A 25,141-nucleotide genomic window follows, 5' to 3' on the forward strand; every position below is an offset into this window, starting at 1 on the left:
CAAACAGATACATTTACCGAAGAAAATACCTATTTGAATCCTCCCTCTCTACTCTGGATCCACGCATGAGACAAATTTATTGTTTGCAATCGAAAAGTCTATAGTTTCTACTGAAAAGGCGAGGGTATCCAAACATACCTCAAGCTAAAAATTTTCCTACCTATAAGCCCTTTTCTCCGAAAGCGATTGTCTATGGACTGAATTGAGACAATACAACTAATCGGTTCACGCTTCGTGTGATCGTCTATGGATACGAGATCGAGACAATACAACAACGAAGTATGTTACTTGATAAAAAGGTTCGGACTTAACCAAACACAATAGGATTTACTTATCAAGTAAATATGAATTAACGTTTGTGCGATTTACTTTAATTATAATAAAACAATTATAATGCGGAAATATTAAGTAAATGACACAGCAAGATTTTGTTAACGAGGAAACCGCAAATGCAGAAAAACCCCAGGACCTTGTCCATAAGTGAATACTCTCAGGATTAAGTCGCGACACAAAATTACACCTAACTTCATATAGTGGAGACCAAGCAACTAAACCTATAGTTCACCTAGTTCCGTCTGTATTCCCACGCCTCCAACTTATAAATAAGTCACGTACTTGGAACAATTCCTTTGGTTCGTATTCCAAACAGTAAAGGAACAACAAATCTGTTTGGTAGTGATATGAGTCGGACAAATTCTCTTCTGTTTATCTTAACATAAACTCCTTCGTCAGGTCTTTAAATCTATCTTATGTTCAATTACCAAAGTAATCGTTTAAGATTAAGCCAACAACACTATTAATCCAAAGAATTGTGTTGATGACGATCTACTCAATTAATCAATCCAATCTATCACAAGAATAAACCGATTATTAATTGGATCCTCTTCCGAAACAAGTATTTTGCACACCAAAGATTATGAACCCACAAATCAGAAATATTCAATATCTTTTTCGTCTTCAAATCTTCTTAGATCTTCAATAATAACCTGCACATAATCACTTGAATCTCTTGTGATCAATCACGCACAGAACGGAGTCTGTTAACAATGGATTATCACAATATCGTCTTTATACCTAACAACAGTCTAAAGATCCCTGTCGAAACCCTGAACTAGTTTGAGTGAATCTTATATAAGAAAAGAAGATTCTCAAGCATAAACAAACTAGGTGCAATCAAAGTTCAACCACCGTTAGTCAATCAAATCAATGAAAACAAAAGATAAACCGAAATTATCTAGTTTCCCACCAACGGTACACGCTAGAGCTTCTCAATCCCAAAGAAGACTTCAAACTGAGCGGCCGTAAGATATTTCTCCTAATTAGGTTACTCTCCTCTCCGAATAGGAGGCTACACCAGTAATAACACAACAAAGAGGAAGCTCGTTGTTACGAAGGATTAGTTTGCTAGAAAGGCAAACTTCAACTATTTATAGACAATGAAGTTTGGACACCAAGGAATTTTCCAAAATTCAAAATATTCTCAATATATTTATTGAAGCACAAATGCGGTTTCCATAATTCCTGGAAATGCTCTGTCCAAAAATAATGATCGAAATCTCTCGGAAAATCTCTAATTAGTAAATGCACACCACTAATTCTTATTTCCCTACAAAATGAAATTAATAACCTTAATTAAAAGATTCTTTAACTTATTTATGTTTCGATCCTTGGATTCTCTTCCCTTAGATATTAAGGAATAACTTTGAACAATTAAAGAAATAAACATTCATAACACGTGTTCAAAGTATGTCGACATCCTTACTTTGTAAGTTATCTTTCACACTTATAACCTTGAAACCGATTTGCCACACTTCCGAACAAGTTTAGAATTGGTTCATCTGACTTCCAAGAACTATGTGATTGATCAAATAAGATTCAGTCACAATCATGGGTTTAACGGTTCTACCAAAACAAGTTTCGGTTCTACCTTCCATGCGAGTATTGTGCATAATCACACTAGCTTCCCAAATTTCGGTTGACTAGGTACTAGGATTGGTTCCCCATATATATATGGTATCTAACTTATATGTGTTGCACATGTCCATAGGATCGGTTCCCCTTTGCCTAAAAATGTGTTGCACATGTTCATAGGATCGGTTCCCCTTTCTGCTATAAACCTTGTTGCACCTCATACAAGGATCGGTTCCTCTTTTTGATGTACTGCACTTCTTACTAGGATCGGTTCCCCTTTCCCATATTTGGTCAGATATAAAATTACAAACCCGATCATACCATCTCAGGTGATTACTTAAGATCGGTTTCACTAATAAAAGTCATACCAATACATAAGTCAGGCCTTTGTGAATAGTTCTACCAAGAACACAAACAAATCCTGAACGATTATGCCCAATCACACATATTGGTTGCTCATAAGATATGCAATGAATAAAAAAACCAATAACGCCTGGCGATTTCCTTTTCGATTCACAAACAAGTTTATGAACATACTTCCTTAGAACACATGTATACATTGTTCCCTAGGATGAAATCCTCACCTCATACCCATACATAATCACAATATCGTTCAAATGATTATGGTGATGTCTTATCTACAAATTTTAATGGTTAAACAATAAACCTCGTATTGTATTCCTTAATACTATGTCTATCTAGAGTTAAAATATGCTTCGCAGTTTTGTTTTCAATATGCACGACTTGAAAGATACGCTAGGGAATGAAACAGTTCAAGTCAAATATCACTAACATCAAGTGGAAGGATGATTGTTGCCGTTGTAGCTCCTTGCTTCTTCACATCTTCAAGTCTTCGCAATACTTGTAATGTCTCATTATCCTAATACTTTCAAGCTATCCTATACGAAGTTGACTCTAGTACATAATCAAGCGACTCTTAACATGAGTTTTGATTCACTAAAATATGACAACCAATCTTGACATACCAACGTTTGGTGGTTCAACCGAGCAATGCTCTAACAATCTCGCACTTTTTCAATTTTAGTGACAGAACTCTTACATCATATGGATAAAAAAATTACAAGAATTCATTACACATACGCTTGATTCCCGAATTCAACAGCATAATAAACTGCTTACATTCAATCCTTGAAAATGCCGTTGTTGACCTTATAATAACAAAGCTAACACTCCCCCTAATGAAGATAGGTAGATCTTCAATCCGCACGTCTTTTATATACCAATTCATATGACATGTTACTCCCCCTTAGTCTGTGCTTTCACTCTTTCGTTTAGATAAAACGTTTAAGCACCAATGTTCTTTTCCTTAGCGATACCAATCAATATAAAATCAATGTCAGTATCACTTGTTTACTCCATATATTTCTCCCCCTTTTTGTCACAAAATGACAAAGAAAAGAAAAAATAGGGGCCTAAAAGATCGAATGGAATGATACATAGACAAGTAAACCCCTTATGAGTTCCAAGGTATTCTTTAAAAAGGGATTTGGCATTCTAAGGGAGGTACACTACTCAATAATTTCACATTTCATTTCATTGAAATGTTGGTTGGTCCTTTTGGACCCTTGGGAACCATCACAAGGACGGCCGGCCTATATATTTGAAGGAGAATGCCGTGTCTTCCAGCGGAGCCTAGAAGAAGGTAACTCGGAACCTAGAATAAGGTGACTCGCCCAGACAGCTGACTCCTTAGAAAGGAATAGCCAGCTGTCTGGTCAATCTCATAAATCTTATCGGCCGGCAACCCGGAGACGGACGACCACGGTCCCAACCTTACCAGCACCGGAGGTTTACTAATCAATGAAATCCCTACTTTTTATGATGACCTGGTCGCGAGAGTACGATACATTGGTGTAAAAGATTGAGTGGTAGCTATCAAAGAGATGCTGAAGGGTGCCAGAAAGCACAGTATTTAGATATAGTCTTTCGAGGAGAATAAATTATAAAGAAGTGAAACTAGGCGAGGATCCAAAGAAAGAAATAAAGGACAACACGAAAAGAATCTTAGAAATCTCAAAATAGACTTGCAACCTGTAGAGTTAGGCACGAGGGTTCCACACATCATGTTCTGATAACCAATATCAAAACCAAAACTACAAGTGGTTTTATTTTGATATGTTACCAAGGAAACAATTTTTAAAAAAAAATCCAATTTAGTTTATCAAAACAAAAAATCAACTAAGCACCTTAGTTCCTTTGCTAAACCCATTGTTCAAAAACAACCGCTTAATTCGATAAGACCAAAATAAAGATAACTCTATTTTTCTCATCAGATCTAATTATCCATAAACTTAGACCTTTCAATTTTAAACAAGACAAGTACTAGGTTAGTTAACTAGCATTTCTTGTTAAGGCATTCGATTAGACTTGAATAACCGAAACCTCACTTCTATAAGTCTAACTAAGATCAGAATTAACTTAGTTTCTCTTATTCGGAATCGAATTGGACTAAACAACTCATCCCGTAATCCTTTTATTTCGTTAAGCCATAAATAATTCATACAAACCAAATAAATCAACTTGCATAATTATTCACCTCAACCGGAAGCAATTGAATCAACATAAGCATTAAAACACCACAATTGCACCGAAATTTTGTAAGCTTAAACAATTGATACCACACAATAAAGAAAGATAACAATAGTTTTTCTTAACCGGAACCAATTGAATCACACACATCCACACACACATCATGGAATAAACATCAATTGAACCGAAATTTTGTTAAGCAAAAGCAATAAATATATATGATATAAACTCAGGCTTTTCTTAAACAGGAAAACAATTAACTAACAAGATTGTTACCTCAAATTTCGCATCCACTTCTCCAATATGATTTCATCTTCGTCCAGGGAGAATTGATATCGAAATATCATCATGTTGTCATCCTTATGCAGAAACAAAAGAATAACAACAACCAACCTTTACCAGAGAAAGGTTGAAAATCGGTTTTCACAATTGCACACAAAAGTTGAAAACCGTCAAAACACATATGCTTTTATGCTAAACCAAAACCGATTCAACATATTGTGACTTTTTCACATATTGTTTCTACCAGAACCCCTTATGATTCTTTGATAAAGCCTACCAACATGGGCTAGAACTTAATCCTGCTAAATCAGAAAGTCATCCAAACCACAAGGGTTCACAGTATATGAGATCGAATATTAAGGTAGTAAAGACGAAATCAAATATCACATAAACATACATAGAAATAAGATAAAATCACTAAAGCACAGGCTATGTAAACCGAAAACTATCACAAGAAAAATTATAAATCAAATAATTTTATTCATAATAGTTTTATTCACAATAGACCAATACAATCATTGAAAGAAATCAAAAATTGATGTCTATTATTCTAGATTAAGTATTACAGCATATAACTTAATCTCTAGTGGTGCTCTTGTTGTTCACTGAGGTCTCTTCAGTGTTCAAACTCTTAAAGCATGTCTCAAGAGACTTGTCAGCAGCCACTTTATGTTTCACAAGATCTTCTATTTGAAGCTTCAAGTCAGCAAGCTCACTTTTTGCTTCTTCCAATCTTTCTTTCGGTCCATCTCGGTCTTGCATCAAGGAAAAAATACTTCCTATGAGTTCATCAAACCCATGGATAGCTTCATGCATGCCATCTGTGGAGAAACACTTGGTAGAATCTGAATCATCGATCGCAAAGAGACTTATTTCTTCTCGAGATCTATCAGAGTTATGATCAGACACGATTCTCGAGACAATCTTCCTGATTCTTCGATATGGGACAAACCGTTGACAGTTTCTTACTTTTCGTGTTTCTTCTATCAATCCTTGTAACACTGTGAGTTATAGGATACATCCTTATCAAGGAAAGACAATAAACCTAAGAGAAGATATTTTGAAACATGGTTTTCGAAAATATACACAAATATGTTTTCAAACTTATCTTTTTATTGAAGAGTAGAATCAAATGATATTCCATAAATATCTCTTATTACCGAAAATGGGAACTACCATTAACATGTGCCCTTTTTTTTATGTGCTTTTCTCATCCAAAATTAAGAGCACAAAGAGGGATGAGAATGCAAAATTTCGATACAACTAAGTTGCACCGGAGTAAGCTTTTTCCAGCTTACAGTGAATATCAGAAACATAGTTCATGTTTCTCTTCTAGAATTTATGCCCAAAATATTTTCTCCCAAGACGATGATCTTTTCTAACTAGAGAGATATGATCATGTGGAGAAAACGTACTAATGTGAGAATTCTCAGAGATAGATAAAATAAATCTCTCTTAATTCTTTCAATGAGATTTTCATAAGATTTTCTCATTCTAAGGACTTCCTTATGATCCACATTAGTATGATTATATGAAACAACTACCGGGAACTCCTGATTGTTTCTTTTGGCAGAAATTCTCTCTTTCCCTTCCTTCTGAAGTCGTTCCTCATCAAAACTAGAATTGTTTCGATATGGGTGAGGAAGAACCTTTTTCCAAAAGCGGTTATCAACTCTTTCCTCTGACTCTTTTGAGATGATCTTATCGGGATATGGTATCATCTGTCTTACTACTGAGGAATGATCTTTCAGTTTTTTAGGACAAGAAACTTCCTTCAAAATGTTTACCACCGTATGTTGAAGAAGTATAAGTTTCATGCCAAGTGACTGAAAATTGTATTCCTTAAGATCACCATCATGGAATCGGTTCAAAGTTTCCTTTGGACAAGATTTCATTTGATCATCAGTATATCTAGAAGTCGTTTTCTCATCCTCTTCCAACTTGATGTATTTAGGCAACTACCATCATATTTATCTGTTTCGGATGTGATTAAACCGGTTTTATCACAGTCTGTAGAAGTCGAGCAAGGACTTTTAGTTTCCTCATCAGAAGAAATCACAACAACATCATTAGTTAGAATCATAGGACGTGTCTCTTTATCTGTAAGAGATTTACCAAGAGCCTCTAGTTTGACAGTGAGATCAATTTTCTCTTTGGCTAGACAATTCAGTTGAATGTCTTTTTCTCTGATCTCCCGTTTAAGAAGATTTGACTCTGTCTTTAAAATGAGTACTTCAGAAGACAGAGATTGTATAGGCTTTAATATTTTTACCAACTCTTTATCAGCATCTTCTCTTTCATAAAAGATACACATAAATGTTTTCGTAACTCCTGGATCATGAGTCAACGAAGTAGTAATATTTTCAAATTTTGAGTATTCATACTCTTGCATAACGTTAACTGGATCATACATTAGATTCAATTCTTATAGGTTGGATCGCACCAAACACAGATTGATAGATCTTTTTGTGTTTTCCTGCTCTGATACCAATTGAAAAGGCGAGGGTACCCAAATATACCTCAAGCTAAAACTTTTCCTACCTATAAGTCCTTTCTCCGAAAGTGATTGTCTATGGACTGAGTTGAGACAATACAACTAATCGGTTCACACTTTGTGTGATCGTCTATGGATATGAGATCAAGACAATACAACAAGGAAGTATTTTACTTGATAAAAAGGTTCGGACTTAACCAAATACAATAGGATTCACTTATCAAGTAAATAGGAATTAACGTTTGTGCGATTTACTTTAATTATAATAAAACAATTATAATGTGGAAATATAAAGTAAATGACATAACAAGATTTTGTTAACTAGGAAACTGCAAATGTAGAAAAACCCCGGGACCTTGTCCAGAATTGAATACTCTCAGGATTAAGCCGCTACACAAAATTACACCTAACTTAGTATATTTGAGACCAAGCAACTAAACCTATAGTTCACCTAGTTCCGTCTGTATTCCCACGCCTCCAACTTATAAATAAGTCACGTACTTGGAACAATTCCTTTAGTTCGTATTCCAAACAGTAAAGGAACAAAAAATCTGTTTGGTATCAACTTTATTCAACCAAGTGACATGAATCAGACAAAGGCTCTTCTGTTTATCTTAACATAAACTCATTCGTCAGGTCCTTAGATCTATCTTATGTTCAATTACCGAAGTAATCGTTTAAGATTAAGCCAACAACACTATTAATCCAAAGAATTGTGTTGATGCCGATCTACTCAATTAATCAATCCAATCTATCACAAGGATAAACCGATTATTAATTGGATCCTCTTTTACCGAAACAAGTATTGTGCACACCAAAGATTATGAACCCACAAATCAGAAATCTTCAATATCTTCTTCGTCTTCAAATCTTCTTAGATCTTCAATAATAACCTGCACAGAATCACTTGAATCTCTTCTGATCTATCACGCACAGAGCGGAGTCTAATAACAATGGATTATCACAAGATCGTCTTTAGACCTAACAACAGTCTAAAGATCCCTGTCGAAACTCGGAACTAGTTTGAGTGAATCTTATATCAGAAGAGAAGATTCTCAAGCATAAACAAACTAGGTGCAATCAAAGTTCAACCGCCGTTAGTCAATCAAATCAATGAAAAAAAAGATAAACCTTAATTATTTAGTTTCCCACCAACGGTACACGCTAGAGCTTCTCAATCCCAATGAAGACTTTAAACTGAGCGGTCGTAAGAGATTTCGCTTAATTAGGTTACTTTCCTCTCCGAATAGGCGGCTACACCAGTAACAACACAACAAAGAGGAAGCTTGTTGTTACGAAGGATTAGTTTGCTAGAAAGGCAAACTTCAAGTATTTATAGACAAGGAAGTTTGGACACCAAGGAATTTTCCAAAACCAAAAATATTCTCAAGAGCACAAATTCGGTTTTCATAATTCCTGGAAATGCTCTATCCAAAAATAATGATCGAAATCTCTCGGAAAATCTCTAATTAGTAAATGCACATTACTAATTCTTATTTCCCTACAAAATAAAATTAGTAACCTTAATTAAAATATTCTTAACTTATTTATGTTTCGATCCTGGGATTGTCTTCCCTTAGCTATTAAGGAATAACTTTCAACAATTAAAGAAATAATCATTCATAGCACGTGTTCAAAGTATGTCGACATCCTTACTTTGTAAGTTCTCTTTCACACATACAACCTTGAAACCGATTTGCCACACTTCCAAACAAGTTTAGAATTGGTTCATCTGACTTTCAAGAACTATGCGATTGATCAAATAACATTCAATCACAATCACGGGTTTAACGGTTCTACCAAAACAAGTTTCGGTTCTACCTTCCATGTGAGTATTGTGCATAGCCACACTAGCTTTCCAAAATTCGGTTGACTAGGTACTAGGATCGGTTCCCCACATATATATGGTATCTAACTTATATCTGTTGCACATGTCCATAGGATCGGTTTCCCTTTGCCTAAAAACGTGTTGCACATGTTCATAAGATCGGTTCCCCTTTCTGCTATAAACCTTGCTGCACCTCATACAAGGATCGGTTCCCCTTTGTGATGTACTGCACTTATTACTAGGATCGGTTCCCTTTTCCCATATTTGGTCAGACATAAAATCACAAACCCGATCATACCATCTCAGGTGATTACTTAAGATCAGTTTCACTAATAAAAGTCATACCAATACATAACTTAGGCCTTTGTGAATAGTTCTACCAAGAACACAAACAAGTCGTGAACGGTTATGCTCAATCACACATATTGGTTGTTCATAAGATATGCAATGAATAACAAAACCAATAACGCCTGGCGATTTCCTTTTCGATTTACAAACAAGTTTATGAACTTACTTCCTTAGAACACATGTAAACATTGTTCCATAGGATGAAATCCTCACCTCATACCCATACATAATCACAATATCATTCAAATGATTATGGCGATGTCTTATCTACAAAGTTGAATGGTTAAGCAATAAACCTCGTATTGTATTCCTTAATACTATGTCTATCTAGAGTTCAAATATGCTTCGCAGTTTTGTTTTCAATATGCACGACTTGAAAGATAGCTAGGGAATGAAACATTTCAAGTCAAATATCACTAACCTCAAGTGGAAGGATGATTGTTATCGTTGTAGCTCCTTGCTTCTTCGCATCTTCAAGTCTTCGCAATACTTGTAATGTCTCATTATCCTAATACTTTCATGCTAACCTCTACGAAGTTGACTCTAGTACATAATCAAGCGACTCTTAACATGAGTTTTGATTCACTAAAATATGACAACCAAACTTGACATGCCAACGCTTGGTGGGTTCAATCGAGCAATGATCTAACATCTACTTTATTCAGACGTGGCTCACAGTTCATCCATCTAACCTGATAAAATAATTGGTAGGGAATTTGAAGATACCCCCGACGAAAAATGCACGTCTAAGTCCCTACTACCGCATGTTAAAATGGCAGACATTCCGAAATACAGTCTAAGAAGTATGATCATAACACTAGAATGTATTGCTGCTAAAAAGCCTTATATTTCCGAGTTCAACTTCACGTGGACTTATCGCCGGAAAAACAATCTCCAGATCTTAATTTTTCTCTAATAGATGAAAGGCATGTCTTCTCTGTTTGATAGTTGGGTCAACCACTGAAATCGGACGTCAAACAAAGTTTCTACAACTCCCAGAGTGAAGATCGCACCAAGAAGGACTTCCTATTACAAATTTTAATTAGGGTTTTCACGTATTCGCATACTAGACGGAGCCATCTAGGGTTTGCACAAATCAAAGAACTCTTGAGGGTCCCCTTCCTTTACCAGATGCATATAAAAAAGGTCCAGAGAAAAAAAAAATCAACCCTGAAGAACAGAGGCCCTTAAAGAAAATCTCATGCTTCATGTTCAGCTGCTTCACTTTGGCCTCTGCATCTCGAGTCGCCTGCTTAGCGTGTTCCATCTCTTCATCCACCATGTTCCCTTCTAGATTAAAAAACTCTCTAAAAAACGAGGACCTGAACTCAACTCACCCAGACGGACCCTGACACAATTGAGTCACTCTCGCAACTACCTCACATTAAAAGCAAAACTTCCCGAGTCCCTTGTGATCTGGTTGAGGGGCAGTTGACCTGATGATGTTTCGTTCGAGACTTTGAGTTTCCAGTATCATCTGGTCACTGTGAGTGGTGATATAGTTAGGATACATGCTCCTTTATTTTTCTCGCGTTCGTTGTGAGCATCATCCTTATTAGTAGGTTTGATTACAGAGTATCTCTCTTATATGTGATGTTCTTAGGAGTTTTAGTATACATTCTTTGGTAAAAGTAAACTCGATCTAGATTTGCGGTCATTCTACAAGTGTTTTCAGATAAATCAGGATGTGGATATGAGTTTTGTTATGTTTTGTTGATTGTCTTGGAGATCGTTTTCATCCTGATCGAATGTTTTCTAAGGTTGGTATTAAATTCACACTAATGTAGGTCACCATGATTTTTTTTTATGAGGATTTGTTTTTGAAAGATCATCTTCCTTCCCAGAAGTGATCATGATCGCGATCTACAACAATGAATGAGTGCAGACCTCCCATTGTATTCATCAAAATGTAGATACCTAAATTTGGGTGAAGGGTTAGAAATAATATCGAGGGTTTTAGATGTAATTTTCCAAAGGTTGATTATGAACATCCCTCGTCTAAACCAAGATTAATAGTCGTATAAGGGATGCTTTAGTCACATGAGAGAAAGGATTAAGGATGGTCTTAGGGAGGGAAGCCGATGAATGAGAGAAATCAAAGTGATTTTAGGCTTGCAGAAGAATACTCTGAGAGATGTATTTGGCCGAGCTGATTAATGACATATTTATAGTTTTATCTCTCTGATCTTAAATTGGTGAGACAAGTATTACTTGCAATGAGGAGCACTCTTCTTTGATTAAATGAATAACTAAAGACAAGTTGTATTGAGCTTTATCCTTAGATTTCTATAGTATCTCGACCAGCTATTTTCTTTAGCGGTGATAAATACAAATGGACATTTCTCATACATTCGGTAGACCTCCAGACCGAAACCCTAATTTTTGTCCCCCCATTGTGTTGCTGAGTCAACTCTTGTACTGATGTATTAGTGGGCTATGACTAGAATGAATCACGTGAAAAGTGAGGAATACTTCAGAAATTATGTGCACAACACGAGACGAGCTGAGGAGGAGCCTCAACCTTGTGTGTCCGACTTGTGATAACTATTTATATGCTTGCGAGTCTCTCTGATGCACATGTGGATCCCTAGGAGGTTTATACATGTTTTTAGATGTACATGTAACTCAGACTCAAGTTGCTAGCCGTGAGCATGTCTAAAAAGCTGAGAGGAAGGCATGCTCCTTAGATGAGGCTTGTTCAATAGATCTCAGGTCATATAAGGCCTGCTGGGGTATGCTCAAAATTAAGAAACTAAATTTAATACGGGCAAGAAGATTTTACTAACACTTCTATTTTCATTAATGCACTAGTCCTTGTGCACAAAAACAGTAATATTATTATAAAGTTGTATTAAGTAAAAAATATGAACAAAAATGTGTTACCAATGAGAAAGTGAATTCTATTAATTTTGCACTTTTTTTGAAGCATGTATTTATTGATAAAGGATTAAGTTACAATTTCACGTGGATATGTCACATATGATGCCCATGGAGTCGTGAAAAAGAATTTGATTAATACAAAATGGTCCCAAATTTTGGTGATAAATTTCATACTCCTTCCGTTTCTAAAAAATAGGCAGGTTTTTTTTTTTTGGATATGTCAAAAAAATAGGCTTGTTTCTATATTTGGAAAGTCAAATGTTATGATTTTACTACTATACCCATAAAGGGACCACTTCTTTCTCTCCAATTTCTCTCATAATATAAAAAGGGGACCACTTCTCTTTCTCCATTTTTTCTCATAATATAAAAAGGGGACCACTTCTCTCTCCTCTTTCTTTAATAATAGATGAGTGACCAAAGAATAGATTAAGAAAAACATGGAAAAGCGGCTCCAATGATTAGTTTTTTTAATTTTTGTAAAAATCAAACAAGCCTATTTTTTAGAAACGGATGTAGTAATTTTTTTAAATTTTAATGGCACGGTGCTTAACTGAGGTCAGTAAAATGATCGATTGCTCCGTCCAAGAGGTGGATAACCCAAAGTGGCTTTGCAAGTTGGCTCCACAACCTAGAATTTTTGTGACCCCATATCATATACAGCATGGTTGTGTGTGTGAAATAAACTGGAGCCATTTTTAGAAAACAAAAGCCCCCCTTCATGCAAACCACAACACAAAACAATTATCCCCACTTTGGTACCAGATTATCCTTACAGTGCTTGCCAAACCTTAAGAATCTGTAGTGCACCCATCCAACATCCTTGTCTTCTCCTTTTAGTATCAAAAGTTTTTTTTTTTGTGTGTGGGAACTGGGAAAAAACTATTAGTCTTGGTCTTTGCTAGCTACATGCATAAGACACATGGCATATCAAGATTCAAGACGCTTGTTATAAGAAAACAGAAGACACAAAAAAATATATATATATATAATGAAAATGAATCCTAAACCATCAAGGCTTGGTAACAAGTGAGAATCACCATCACATCCAGAAAACGCGGTTAGGTACCCTATTAGTTTGTTTCATTTCATTCTCATAATGATGAATAGTATATGTAACATCTACAGTTCAAATTTAGAATGTGTGTTCACCAGAATACACTTATAGGAATTATCCTGCTGGAAGTTATCTGGAACCAAGTATATAATTCACCAGAAAAAAAAAAATACAGGCCACAACTGAATTGGCAAGGAAATACAGTCTACCTCTTACGCTACCATTACCTCCAGTCTTCCACAACCTCTCCCCCTCTATTGCCCTATATAAACTCATCATCTCATTGCAGAATCACTCAAAACACTTTTCTTCTTCTTGCTTCATCAATCTTTCAAAACAGATATATTATCTTCTTAAGAGTATACCCTTCATTCCCAATTTTCAAATTAGCATCAGTTTTTTGTTTCAATTATAATTCTAAGTATTATTTGTATCAACAACTACTGGTGGTAAAATGCATGCAACACTTTCGGATGCCTTCATAAACCATCCAGTTCATCTTAATCAAAACCACATTGATTTCAGTTCAGCAAAAGAAGTACCAGACTCTTATACTTGGCCACCTATCCTTGACGACGATTCATCCCAGGCAGATAATGGCTTTGATGTAGAATCATCGGCTCCAATTATCGATCTTTCTGACCCAATCAGCTCGTTGAAGGGGCAGATTGGCAGCGCATGCGAATCGTGGGGAGTGTTTCAAATTACTAATCATGGAGTTCCAATGAACCTGTTAGAAAAGGCCCAAACTGAAGGAAAAGGCTGTTCTCACTTCCTCAACAGAAACTCAAAGCTGCTCGTTCCCCTGACGGTATTTCAGGCTATGGTGTTGCTCGAATATCATCTTTCCTCCCGAAACTTATGTGGTCTGAAGGATTCACCATTGCTGGCTCTGCGGTTGACCATGCTCGTCGACTTTGGCCTGAGGATTATATCAACTTCTGGTAAATGATCCATCGTTTTACTCTTCCTTGATCATATTGTACGTACATGGGTGCCACATGATGCTTAAGAAACTGCAGTTTTTCGTGCATGTTTGCTCTGTGAGAGTTTACAATAGTTACACCACCCTACGGGTGTGTCTGCATAAAAATGGTCCAGATGATGCTTTTCTGTGAAGTGGTTACGTCTTCTGAAACTAATAATAAACTTGATCTTTATATGCAGTGAAGTAATGGAAGAATATGAGAAAGAGATGAAATTGCTTGCTGGGAGACTCATGTGGTTAATGCTTGGCTCATTAGGCATAAACAAGGAAGATCTACAATGGGCTGGGCCAGAATGCAAATTCAAAGACGCATGTGGTGCTTTACAGTTGAACTCCTACCCAGCCTGCCCGGAACCTGACAGAGCCATGGGATTAGCAGCTCACACTGACTCGACCCTTCTTACTATTCTCTACCAAAATAGCGCGAGTGGTCTACAAGTTACAAGAGATGGTGAAAAATGGATTACTGTACCTCCAATCAGCGGTGCATTAGTTGTTAATATAGGAGATCTCCTTCACATTCTTTCCAACGGCAGATACCCGAGCGTTCTTCACCGCGCTGTTGTTTGTAAATAACTACTGATGTGCACATAAGCAATATTCCTCTCAACTTATTAAGCACAAACATAGAAGATTATCTACCAAAAGTTATCTTAAACTCCATGCAGAACTTTTAACACATTTACATGAGTTTTACCGTAAGAGCCTTGAAATTATTGCCGAAATCAGATAGAAGACTACCTCAATTTTACATGTGAACAACTTAAAATACCAGTTATACATTGAATCCTGTTGATAATTATCCCACATGGGAAATGACATCTTAGGTAATCCATTCTACACTGCTTAAGACCACTCCACTCTAGCCCAAATAGTGAGTCGGATGCCCACACTATATCTGTAAAAATATCTAGGTAACATGTGTAAGGCCATGGACTACTTTTCCTATTCTTCTATGTACGCATAGTATGAGAGGATGTCATGAAAGCAATGCGTGCTTCCTCTGATGGTTTAATTGTGTTTATATTTAACAGTTGCTTAGCAGTTACAAGAGGCAAGAGCAATTAAGTCATATACATCAATTTAAATACACAAGCATCTTTGGGTTTCACACTGACAAAGGATTCCAAGTACAAGCTAAGAGCTGAAATGTAAAGTTAGAATAGAGAGTGCACCTCCACAGATTCCAACAGCAGTTTAATGTCAGCCTCTACACTACATCAATCAAAAGTGGAAAATCAAAAAAATCAGTCTGCCAGAAAGACACTTAAAACAGCTAAACCATTCTGTTTCTGGCAGCCCTAATATTGTAGTCTTATTTCTTGAAAAGACTGTGCCTGAGACTCCTAAACTTATTAGATTAGGACTGCTATCAACAGTTCATTGACATGGCTGATAGAAGCAGCCGTATTGCTGGATCATATTTCATAAAAAAAAAAGAAAAAATTCAGCTGAATCCATAGCCGATTCAGCTGAATATCAAACTAGAACCAATCACAAAATCTTAAATTAAAATCTAATATGATAGAAATGAAAAAGAAATTCAAAAAAAAAAATTTTACTTAGAAGCAAAATTATTATATAAATCACTCTGGATCCAAAATTTTATATTAAAAAAGTGTATTCGGTTTACAACTTCAACTATCTAAAATACCTTCAGTTCCAAACCTGAAACTTCAACACTAAGTTGAAAATGCTTAACCTATATTCCTATTCGAAGCTCAACAAACAGAAAGCATCAACACTAACTTGAAGGCAAGACTTCACCCATATTTCCCATCATTTCTGCCTTTCGAGCAATGCTAAACTAATCCTCCAAGTCAGAGTAAGTCCCACCAGCAAATTTCCTTCTTGTGGTTCTGAAATCCATTGGGCGAACGGATGCTCAATTACGTCATATTTTTGGTTTGAGATGCACCTGCAAGAAACCAGAAGGAGTTTGTGTCTATTCCTCGGCAAAATTCAAAGACAGTTGATTAACAAGACATCCTGAATACACTAAAATTCAAAGACAGTTGATCGATTGGAAGCACAGCTAATGACTTGTAAAGTACTTAACATCCTCAATAAACTATTTGTTTTTATGGAAGGGTTCGTATGTATTAATGGCAATATTTGATGATAACATATAAATGAAATGCTAGTAAAGTAAATAAAAGTAGTAATAAAACACCTTGAGGAACAAAATATGTGGTAGACAGACGAACTCTTGAGGCATTTGTCTTTTTATAGATGATCAACACCCTTATCTTTAGCGATTTTCCTCATAGAGGTAAACATTTTGATGGCCTGGATATAAACATTCAACATTGTATAAGCTAATTTCAAACCACAAACAAAACAAAAATTCTGGTAATTTTAAAAAATTCTAAACAAACTTAAGGAAAATAACATACCACCCATGTGACATTGGGACCTCAAGTATACGAAATTTTATTCGTGAAGGTGTGAAGGAATTGGTGATAGATTGGTGGAGGTGTTGGTGGTCTGTGAAAGTGGACTCTATGGTGGTGACAGCTGAATTCAGCTGTGAGTTTTTTAGTGTTTTCACAAACAGGGGAGGAGAAGTTCTCAGGTCGAGAGGTGTACATGATGTGAATGAAGTGGTGACGGTGGTGGATGGAAGGTTAGATAAAATTTAAAAATCGCCTCTCTGAATTTTTATCAAGCAAGTAGAGTGCAGGATTGTCTTGGTCCAAATGTGTCCTTTGTAAAATGTTTCCAACCCCTTTTATAACCAATTGTCCCCTGCAAACACGAATCACATAGAGACCCAACAATTAGAAGCATATACGGAATCAAAATCAATGAAAATCTAAATCATTCGTTCGTTCTAACCAACAAGACTGCAGGCTAATCAAAGTCCAAAATACAGATAGTTAAAATATTTTTGGGAAAGAGAAAAAACTTGAGAAAAAGAAACAACAATCATCAAACAGAACAGGAAAACATTTACCACCACTAGATTATAAACATACATCCACAACCAAACCCAACAAAAACACCAACACAATAACAATAACATACAAAGAAAATGACAGGAAATCCCATACAAGCAGAGCTTTAATCTATTCAAGAAAACATATAACTTAGAGGAGTAAAACAGAACACCCGTACAAAAATCGAATAACTACTAAACGAATGAACACTTAAAGTCAATCAAAAATATCCAGATCCACACATCTAAACTCTAAAGTCTAAATAGGCAAAAAAAAAAAAAGATAAATTAAAGACACCCTAATTTGAGAAATTAAAATCAGAAAAAGTAATAATGATTATATACCTTACAGAAGTAATAGTATCAAAATTATCCTCAACACCCGAAAAATTAAAATATGTTGTTCACTACAAAACCCAAAAAATTCAAAATTAGATGGTGACAATCATAAAATAAATATCAGAAACGGAAAATTCGTTTATTAGTAACCTTCAAAAAAGAAGAAGGCCCCAATGACAGATCTATTAGGTGAGTAGATTGATTTGGTTCAGTGGGTTCTAGCCTTCTAGGGTTTGTCTTTCTCTTCTGAGATCACAGATGGAGAGTTAAGATTGAACGATTTTTGTTCTTTGTAGATTATTCGTTTTGTGAAATTTGTTGTCTGAGAAACAACATAGTGAGAGATGAAAACAAAGATGGACTCTCTTAGGGTTTGTTAAAGATAAGAGCAGAGAGATGTGGGTGCGGTACGCTGGCCTGGAAAACTAGGACCACGGAAACTAGTTTCTACGGAAGTCTTAATTGTACTCCTTCTAGAAGCTCGTTTTATTTACTAGATTAAGCTCCGATTATAAAGAAACCCGATGGAAGGTATTTTTATAAAACGCAAACAGACTTAAAAATCCTGTTTTCCACTAGTGAATGTTGCCATATTCTTGATTGATGTTGCATCTCATCCTCAATCGTAGGCTTCTTTTGAATCTGCTACACGAAATAGGCAAGAAATAACAAAGAATTACTGCACAAAGTTGGGTCTAAATTAGACAACCAAAAATTATCGGAAAATGATTTATTTGTCCAAATATTTTTAAAACATGTTCAAATGGACGAGTAAAAATTATTATGGGTGAAATGGACACCAAAATAATAGTAAGGATGAAACTGGATTCATCCTGACTTAAACTTAAAAAATAGCAAGGATGAAACTGGATGCATCCTGATGTAAATTAAAAATAAGAAAAAGTATTTAAAAATGGGTAGGATGAAACTGTTTACATCCTGACTATTTTTACATTTTTGTCCATTTAAAGATTATCAAAATCTAAATGTCCTTTTCACCCAGTAATTGTTGATTTTGGTCTTTTTAACCAATTTTGTGAAAAATTATTTCTCCAACAAAATTACTAAACGGCACGCAATATCTCCGTTGATTTTTGTACATGATTTAACTTTCTCAGCTGCTCAACCCTATGATCCTCCTCTTTAATCTCATGTGAAAGTGAAACTCACTCAATTTACTAATTTATCAGAATAGAATCCCAGTATGAAAGTAAACTCCTCTACCAAATCACTTCTGCCCCAAAATCAGTTAAGAAAATGCCCATCAATTTTTTCAGTTGCTGCAAAAACCTTGCCAATGAGCATTAAGAAAGGTGTTTAAAAACACAGTCATTTACCGAATGGCCAAAACCCTAACCGCAAAGAGAAAGATGTTCATGTGCATGTATGACCACATTTGAATGCCTTCTGATTAAGAAAATCAAAGGTTATTTGCTGCAATTAGAGCGAAAGGTTTGTACTGTGAGTAAAGCTGTAACAGTAGACTAGAGAAAGAAAAACACACACGCAGTTCTCGAGGGTCATTAGAGCAAGCACTACAGTGCTAAAGGACTGTCAATATGTACCCGGACCCGGCCGACTCGGATCCGGTTCTGGGCCCTTAAGTTGGATCCATTAACAATATAGGAATCAGCGGGTAGTTACCCGATTGGATTCGAATCTAAATGGCTGATACATATCGAGTGCGCGATTATTCATGTTTTTAGCAAAATGATAAGTATTTTGCTAGTTTTGATATTGAATCTTTTTTCACTTTTTATTTTTTTCTTACATTTAATCTTTATTAGTTCATTAATAAAGGATTTTATCATGGATAAGAATGAAATTACAAACTTTTGGTTGGCAAGCTGGCAACAAGCTGGGCTCCAACACCTTTTTGAATAGCAGTACCTAATCTATAAAAAATATACCTACCCGAACCAAAATATTGAAGCCAAAAAGAGAAAGATATTAGGTTTTTGAGGGGTTTTTTCTTTGTAGTTTTCCTAATACCCAACGTGTATCGGGCGGGTCCGGTTCTCAATTAATTTAGGAACCAGACCCAACTTTTATAAGTAAGGTTCATGTCCAGTGATATTCGAGAGGACCCGGACCCATTGATGGCGCTGCCAAAGTACTAAACCAAGAAGGAGTATGGCAACCACTATGTTTATGATACATATTGTTTGGCGGGGTTGAGTTTATACCAAACTGAATTGTGTGGTTAGATTTGGTTTTAATTGGGAGTGTGTGTCATCTGGCTTAAAATACAAAAGGTAAAAAGAGAAAGGGAGATGCTACGCCAACTGAGGTTTCTCCTCAGAAATCTCCCGAAAGGGATACAAATGGATGAAATGAAAGCCTTCTATCACTTGGATTAGGAATAGGGCAGAGTGGATCCAATTCTCTACTTCAGTCGGTAGAAAATCTCGGCTGATTTTCTCGGCCAATCTATCATTTCCGAAAGAGAAATATATAAAATGTTAAACAAAAATTGTGTTTCCGTGCGTAGCAGATAATTGGTTTACACAAACTAAGCCATGATTATTCAACTTGATTTCCTATAAATCTAATGCACAAGATTTCTTGGAATGCAAAGTGGATATCATCCAAATGATACAGGCTCTTGAGAGTGACGGGGATTGGGCGGGCCATGAGGCTCGTGAATGGAAAATAGGCTGAAAACATCCATAGTCTATAATTATGACTCGAGCTGGAAAATATGCGGGAAATGAGTAAGTCAACCGAGAGTATCATCTTCTTTCCCTATCTCAGGATCTCTAAGTTCGATTCCGAAAAGCTTTGCTTGAAAAAAGGGATCCTACCGGACTCAGATCGCAATATTACAGGATTTCTCATTACTCGTGTCAGCATTTTCACTTCTGATATCTCCAAATCTTGTCACCAAAAACCTTCACCGATTGACAGAACGTCCCGCTACTAACACTTGATTCAATGTTTTATGTTTCGATGACTCAGTTGAGCCCCAATACATTTTCGGTGTCATTGATCTATACCAGTGAGCTATCACGCTTTCTTCAAAGGATGGCTGCTTCCAAACCCACCTTCTGATTGCCATAGTTCGATCACTTCCTTTTCCACTAAGTAATTGCTTGGGGACCGATTTTCAATCCATTTTAGTTATTTTTCGATTTGTGGTTATGCAGGCAATGATTGATTCCTAGCAGTGGAAGCCGAACTTTCTCGAGCTCCGATCTCCCAGAAAGCGAAAGCTAAATTAGTTTCAGGCTATAATGTCAAATATGCGCGGGATGCAATCCTTAATAGTTCACTGTTGGTGGAAGCCAACGTCCCGACACAGAAGAAGAGCTTAGTCAGATTCCAAGGGTATGAGTGCACCCGTTCGCAATAGAGTCGTTAACGTCCCCATTGTTCATGTCTTAGATTCCACCACAACACTTTCCAAAAAGAAGGTTGAAAAATATGACTTTCAATGGATAGCCGACTTACATATCAAAAATTTGGAAATTACCTTAAAGTGCTGGGTATGGCTACCAGATAAGCTATATATTATATATCCATTATGTCCTACAAAAACATGTATGTTCTTATTTGCAAAATCTAAATGCAAAAGATAAAAAGAGCAATTTTTAGAAATTTTTTCATTACACACTTTGTCCGACTATATAAGAAAACTTAGCATATCTACCATAATAGAAATCGAAAAATTCGAAAGTTTATATCAGTGGAGAAGTTTTCGCCTTACAATTCGACCAAGAGTGGTTCTAATAAACACATTTTTAAATTGTTTTCAGTCTCATTCTTTTTATATTTTGCTAGTAGTATCTAAGTTGCATTAATTTTTTTTCTATCATTTTCGGAATTTAATTAATTTTTTATCATTTTCTGAATTTTTAGATGTACCCGCGGAGTTGGCTGTTATGGGAAAATACGGCTTAATTCGGTGTTTTGAACTTCTAAGTGCATGTTGTAGGCTTTGGACATGAATTGGTGAAATTGACTGTTGTGGAATGTTGACCGTATACGTTATATAGCCAAAAAAAAAAAAATTGACCATCTGTGTTCATCATCTTCAACATTTGGTTACTCCTTCTATTTCTGAAAGACCGTCCTCTATTCCTTTTTCATCAGTTTCGAAATTGTGTCCAGCTTCTGTTTATAGTCATATTTTTTCAATGAACTCTCTAATATATCCTTGAATTCTTTATATTCATAAATCCATTTTTAGCGTGACCCAATCTAAAATATTAAAGAAATTAGTATAATTAAGAAAACAAATATATCATTCATTCCTTTTAAGAAAATATATATTTAATTCTAAAAATTAAATTCCTTATAAAATTTATACTCCATAAATTCGATATCTTTTAAATTTTCCTTTTATATTTCGTGTTTATAATTCTCACAATAATGTTGGATAGTCTTTATTATTATCATTTTTATTAAAATAAAATAGGTAAGCAACTAAAGGTAGTCTTCGTGAAACGGAGGGAGTATTATTTTACGTGTACAAAGAATAAGAATCCGAATCAGTTCAGTAGAGTTTTTTCGTTTAGCCGCTTTCTACTGGATTATGGAACCAGACCCTCCTCGTCACCATCAGAGTTGTCGCTAGCTGCATGGAGGATTTCTTTCTTTCTCCCTTCCTTAATTTATTTAAGTAAAGTAAAGTAAGAATGTCAGAAAAGTTTGTTAACAGTATATATTGCTTTTCCATATATATATATATATATATATATATATATATATATATATGGAATATTTTGTTTTCTTTGGAAAGAGATATAGTTATTGGTACAGGATTTGGAGAAGAATAATGGAGGAAAAGTTTTGAAAATAACTTTTGGACCGATATCTAAAGAAAAGAAATAACAGTGACTAGTTTACTATTCTGATCAGAGAAAAGAATTAAGTGAGTTTTATTCTTTTCCTTTGTGAGGATTTCGATTCAGTTCCTGTCTTTTAAGTCTGTATTGTCTCTGGAGGTAGTGATACCCACAGTAGAGGAGGAAGTCCTTTAAAGTCTTGTAAGTTGTTCTTATTCTATTTAATGAGACGAGTGCGTAGCTAAACCTATGTTATTCGCTCCATGCGTATGCTTGTTTATTACTTATGCCTATGTTGTGATTTTCTCCAACTGTTTATTTTGTTAAAACAACAATTACTGTTGCAACATTGATAATGCATACTTACTGCGTATTACTTGTGTACTTCTGTAACTATGCATTGTTTGATTCATATTGATTCATACAACTAATGGTACTTGTATTGTTTCGTCAGAATGGAGATTTCTGGAGTTTCCCCTAATGATCGTAACTTTAACGAGTTGAAGGCTTTCAATGACACAAAAGCTGGTGTCAAAGGACTAGTTGATGCCGGAATTAAAAAAATCCCCCAAATGTTTATTCGGACACCAGATGATCTAGATGATCAAGCAAAAGATTTACCCGTTCATGATGAGAGTATTGAGGTTCCCATGATAGACTTGGATTGCTTGGATCAGCGTCATAAGGATATTATCAATGAAGTAAGGTGCGCATCAAAGACTTGGGGTTTTTTCCAATTGTCAAATCATGGAATCCCTCTAAGTTTGACCAAGGAAATGATAGCAGGAGTTCATAAATTCCATGAACAAGATCTGGAAGTGAAAAAACAGTTCTACGCAAAAGACGGCAGTACAAAAGTGCAATGCAACATCATTCTTGATCTTTACAAAGGAAAATCTGCTGATTGGAGGGATACCTTTCGATGTCAATTTTTAAGTCCTGACCCTATTGATCCCCAAGAGTTGCCGGACAGTTGCAGGGACACAATGCTCGATTATGGGAAACGTATCATAAATCTAGGAGATACTCTTACTGAATTATTTTCAGAGGCTCTTGGGCTAAGCAAGAACCACCTCAAAAGCATTGAATGTAACCAATGTTTGACCATTAATGGTAACTATTATCCAGCATGCCCTGAACCTGAACTAACCTTAGGCACGAAGAAGCATGTAGACCCAATATTCTTCACTATTCTTCTCCAAGATCATATTGGTGGACTGCAAATTCTTCACCAAAATCACTGGGTTAATGTGAAGCCTATCCCTGGTTCTTTAATAGTAAATATTGGTGATTTCCTACAGGTAATTTTTTTCCCTGACAAATTTTGTTTTCTTTTTGTTTATGAACCCTAACAGATTCTGTGATTACTCATCATTTACTGTCGACACACATTATATTAATTCTGTTTTTTTTTTCTTTAGAGCAGCTTATCAGTAATGACAAATTTAAGAGCGTGGAGCATCGTGTTCTTGCTAACCGCATTGAAACAAGAGCATCAGTTCCATGTTTTTTCAAACCAAATAACACAAGGTTGTATGGCCCTATAAAGGAGTTATTCTCTGAAGAAAATCCGCGTGTATACAGAGATACTACATTTAAAGAATACACCGAGCATTTCCTTTCTAAAGGGCTTGGTGGTGAATCTGCTCTAAACCATTTCAAGGTCTGAAGCTAGCTAATGGTTAAACTGTTATTTTGATTATGGGAGGTTATCTCTTTTTATTCTTTTTGTGCTCCTGACTATTGCATATTGTTTTGGGTCTTCTGTCCTTTTCTATTAGTTGGCACACAGATTTTCGTTATTGTGGAGAATGAGATTGTATTAATATCTTTGTGTTTCTTGGGGCTGTTATGAATTATTCCACGCCACGGTATGTGTATATAGCCCTCAATTGTGTGTTTGGTGACCATGTATGGTTCACATGAACAGCTGCATGCCACAGTTGGGAAAAGTGCATCTCCATCTTAGCCGAAGAATCTCATTATTTAGCTAATCTAACTATGCTACTCGACTTACTAGAGGATTCTACTTTCTAGTCCTTGCTTAACTTTTTCTACAAAATGACCTTATAGCGGCCGTAATGCTTCAGAGTTAACATTTAAGACGACCTACAACACAAGCTTAATAGACAGCCAATTGGAGTCATTTCTAGGGCCATGTATAGCGAAAGCGACCTGTGAGCTACAAGGAAAAATTGAGACCATCCACATCCTCCATTTCGAGTTCATCGGGAGTCTGCTTTATAACTGGACAGATTCCTTCGATTCAGTTCAAGAGGTTCTGTTATTAGAGTTTATCCTCTCTCTTTTTTTCTCACATTTGCAGAACTTTTCTACCAAACTCCTTTTTTAAAAGAAACATTAAATTACTACCAAATGATCATTTGACTATAATGTATAGTCTGTAGATGCTTGACGATCATGCGTTGAGATTTAGTGCAAAATGGAACTACTCCGGCAGCTGGGATTACATTGGGATCATATCAAGATTAACATCCACATGCAAACTACTACATTTTTTTTTTTTAATGCAAACATGCAAACTAATTGGGAGTAGAAGCCCAAATTATTTAGGACTGCATAGTTGTAATACTACGTACACACAGAGCCAATTAAAGTCATTAGTCCATCTCCAATAGAGTGTACGTCAGCTATAAAAATGGCAGCTCTATAATCTGGATTCTGGATGACACGTCCGTATAGACACATAATATTAGAAAATTTTCATTAAATAGGAAA

At 35.7% G+C, this 25,141-nt stretch overlaps 1 protein-coding gene, 1 long non-coding RNA gene and 1 pseudogene across 2 annotated transcripts; 2 read left to right on the top strand and 1 right to left on the bottom strand.

The window, feature by feature from the left end:
• Positions 1-13,700: 13,700 nt before the first annotated feature.
• LOC113359155 lies at positions 13,701-14,914 on the top strand (annotated as a pseudogene).
• Positions 14,915-15,880: 966 nt separating this feature from the next.
• Positions 15,881-18,052, bottom strand: LOC113355571. The gene is made up of 5 exons (XR_003362485.1): positions 17,766-18,052; positions 17,622-17,683; positions 16,735-17,086; positions 16,512-16,627; positions 15,881-16,256 (listed from the first exon to the last, which is right to left on the bottom strand). It is a non-coding gene; the product is annotated as an uncharacterized LOC113355571 (long non-coding RNA).
• Positions 18,053-22,857: 4,805 nt separating this feature from the next.
• Positions 22,858-24,071, top strand: LOC113359156 (1-aminocyclopropane-1-carboxylate oxidase homolog 1-like). The gene is made up of 2 exons (XM_026602833.1): positions 22,858-23,703; positions 23,829-24,071. Exons 1-2 carry the CDS (start codon positions 22,858-22,860, stop codon positions 24,069-24,071), a joined length of 1,089 nt encoding a protein of 362 aa, XP_026458618.1.
• The last annotated feature ends 1,070 nt before the right edge of the window (positions 24,072-25,141 follow it).

The sequence above is a fragment of the Papaver somniferum genome, chromosome 3 (assembly GCF_003573695.1).
Source record: "Papaver somniferum cultivar HN1 chromosome 3, ASM357369v1, whole genome shotgun sequence".
Taxonomy (NCBI): domain Eukaryota; kingdom Viridiplantae; phylum Streptophyta; class Magnoliopsida; order Ranunculales; family Papaveraceae; genus Papaver; species Papaver somniferum.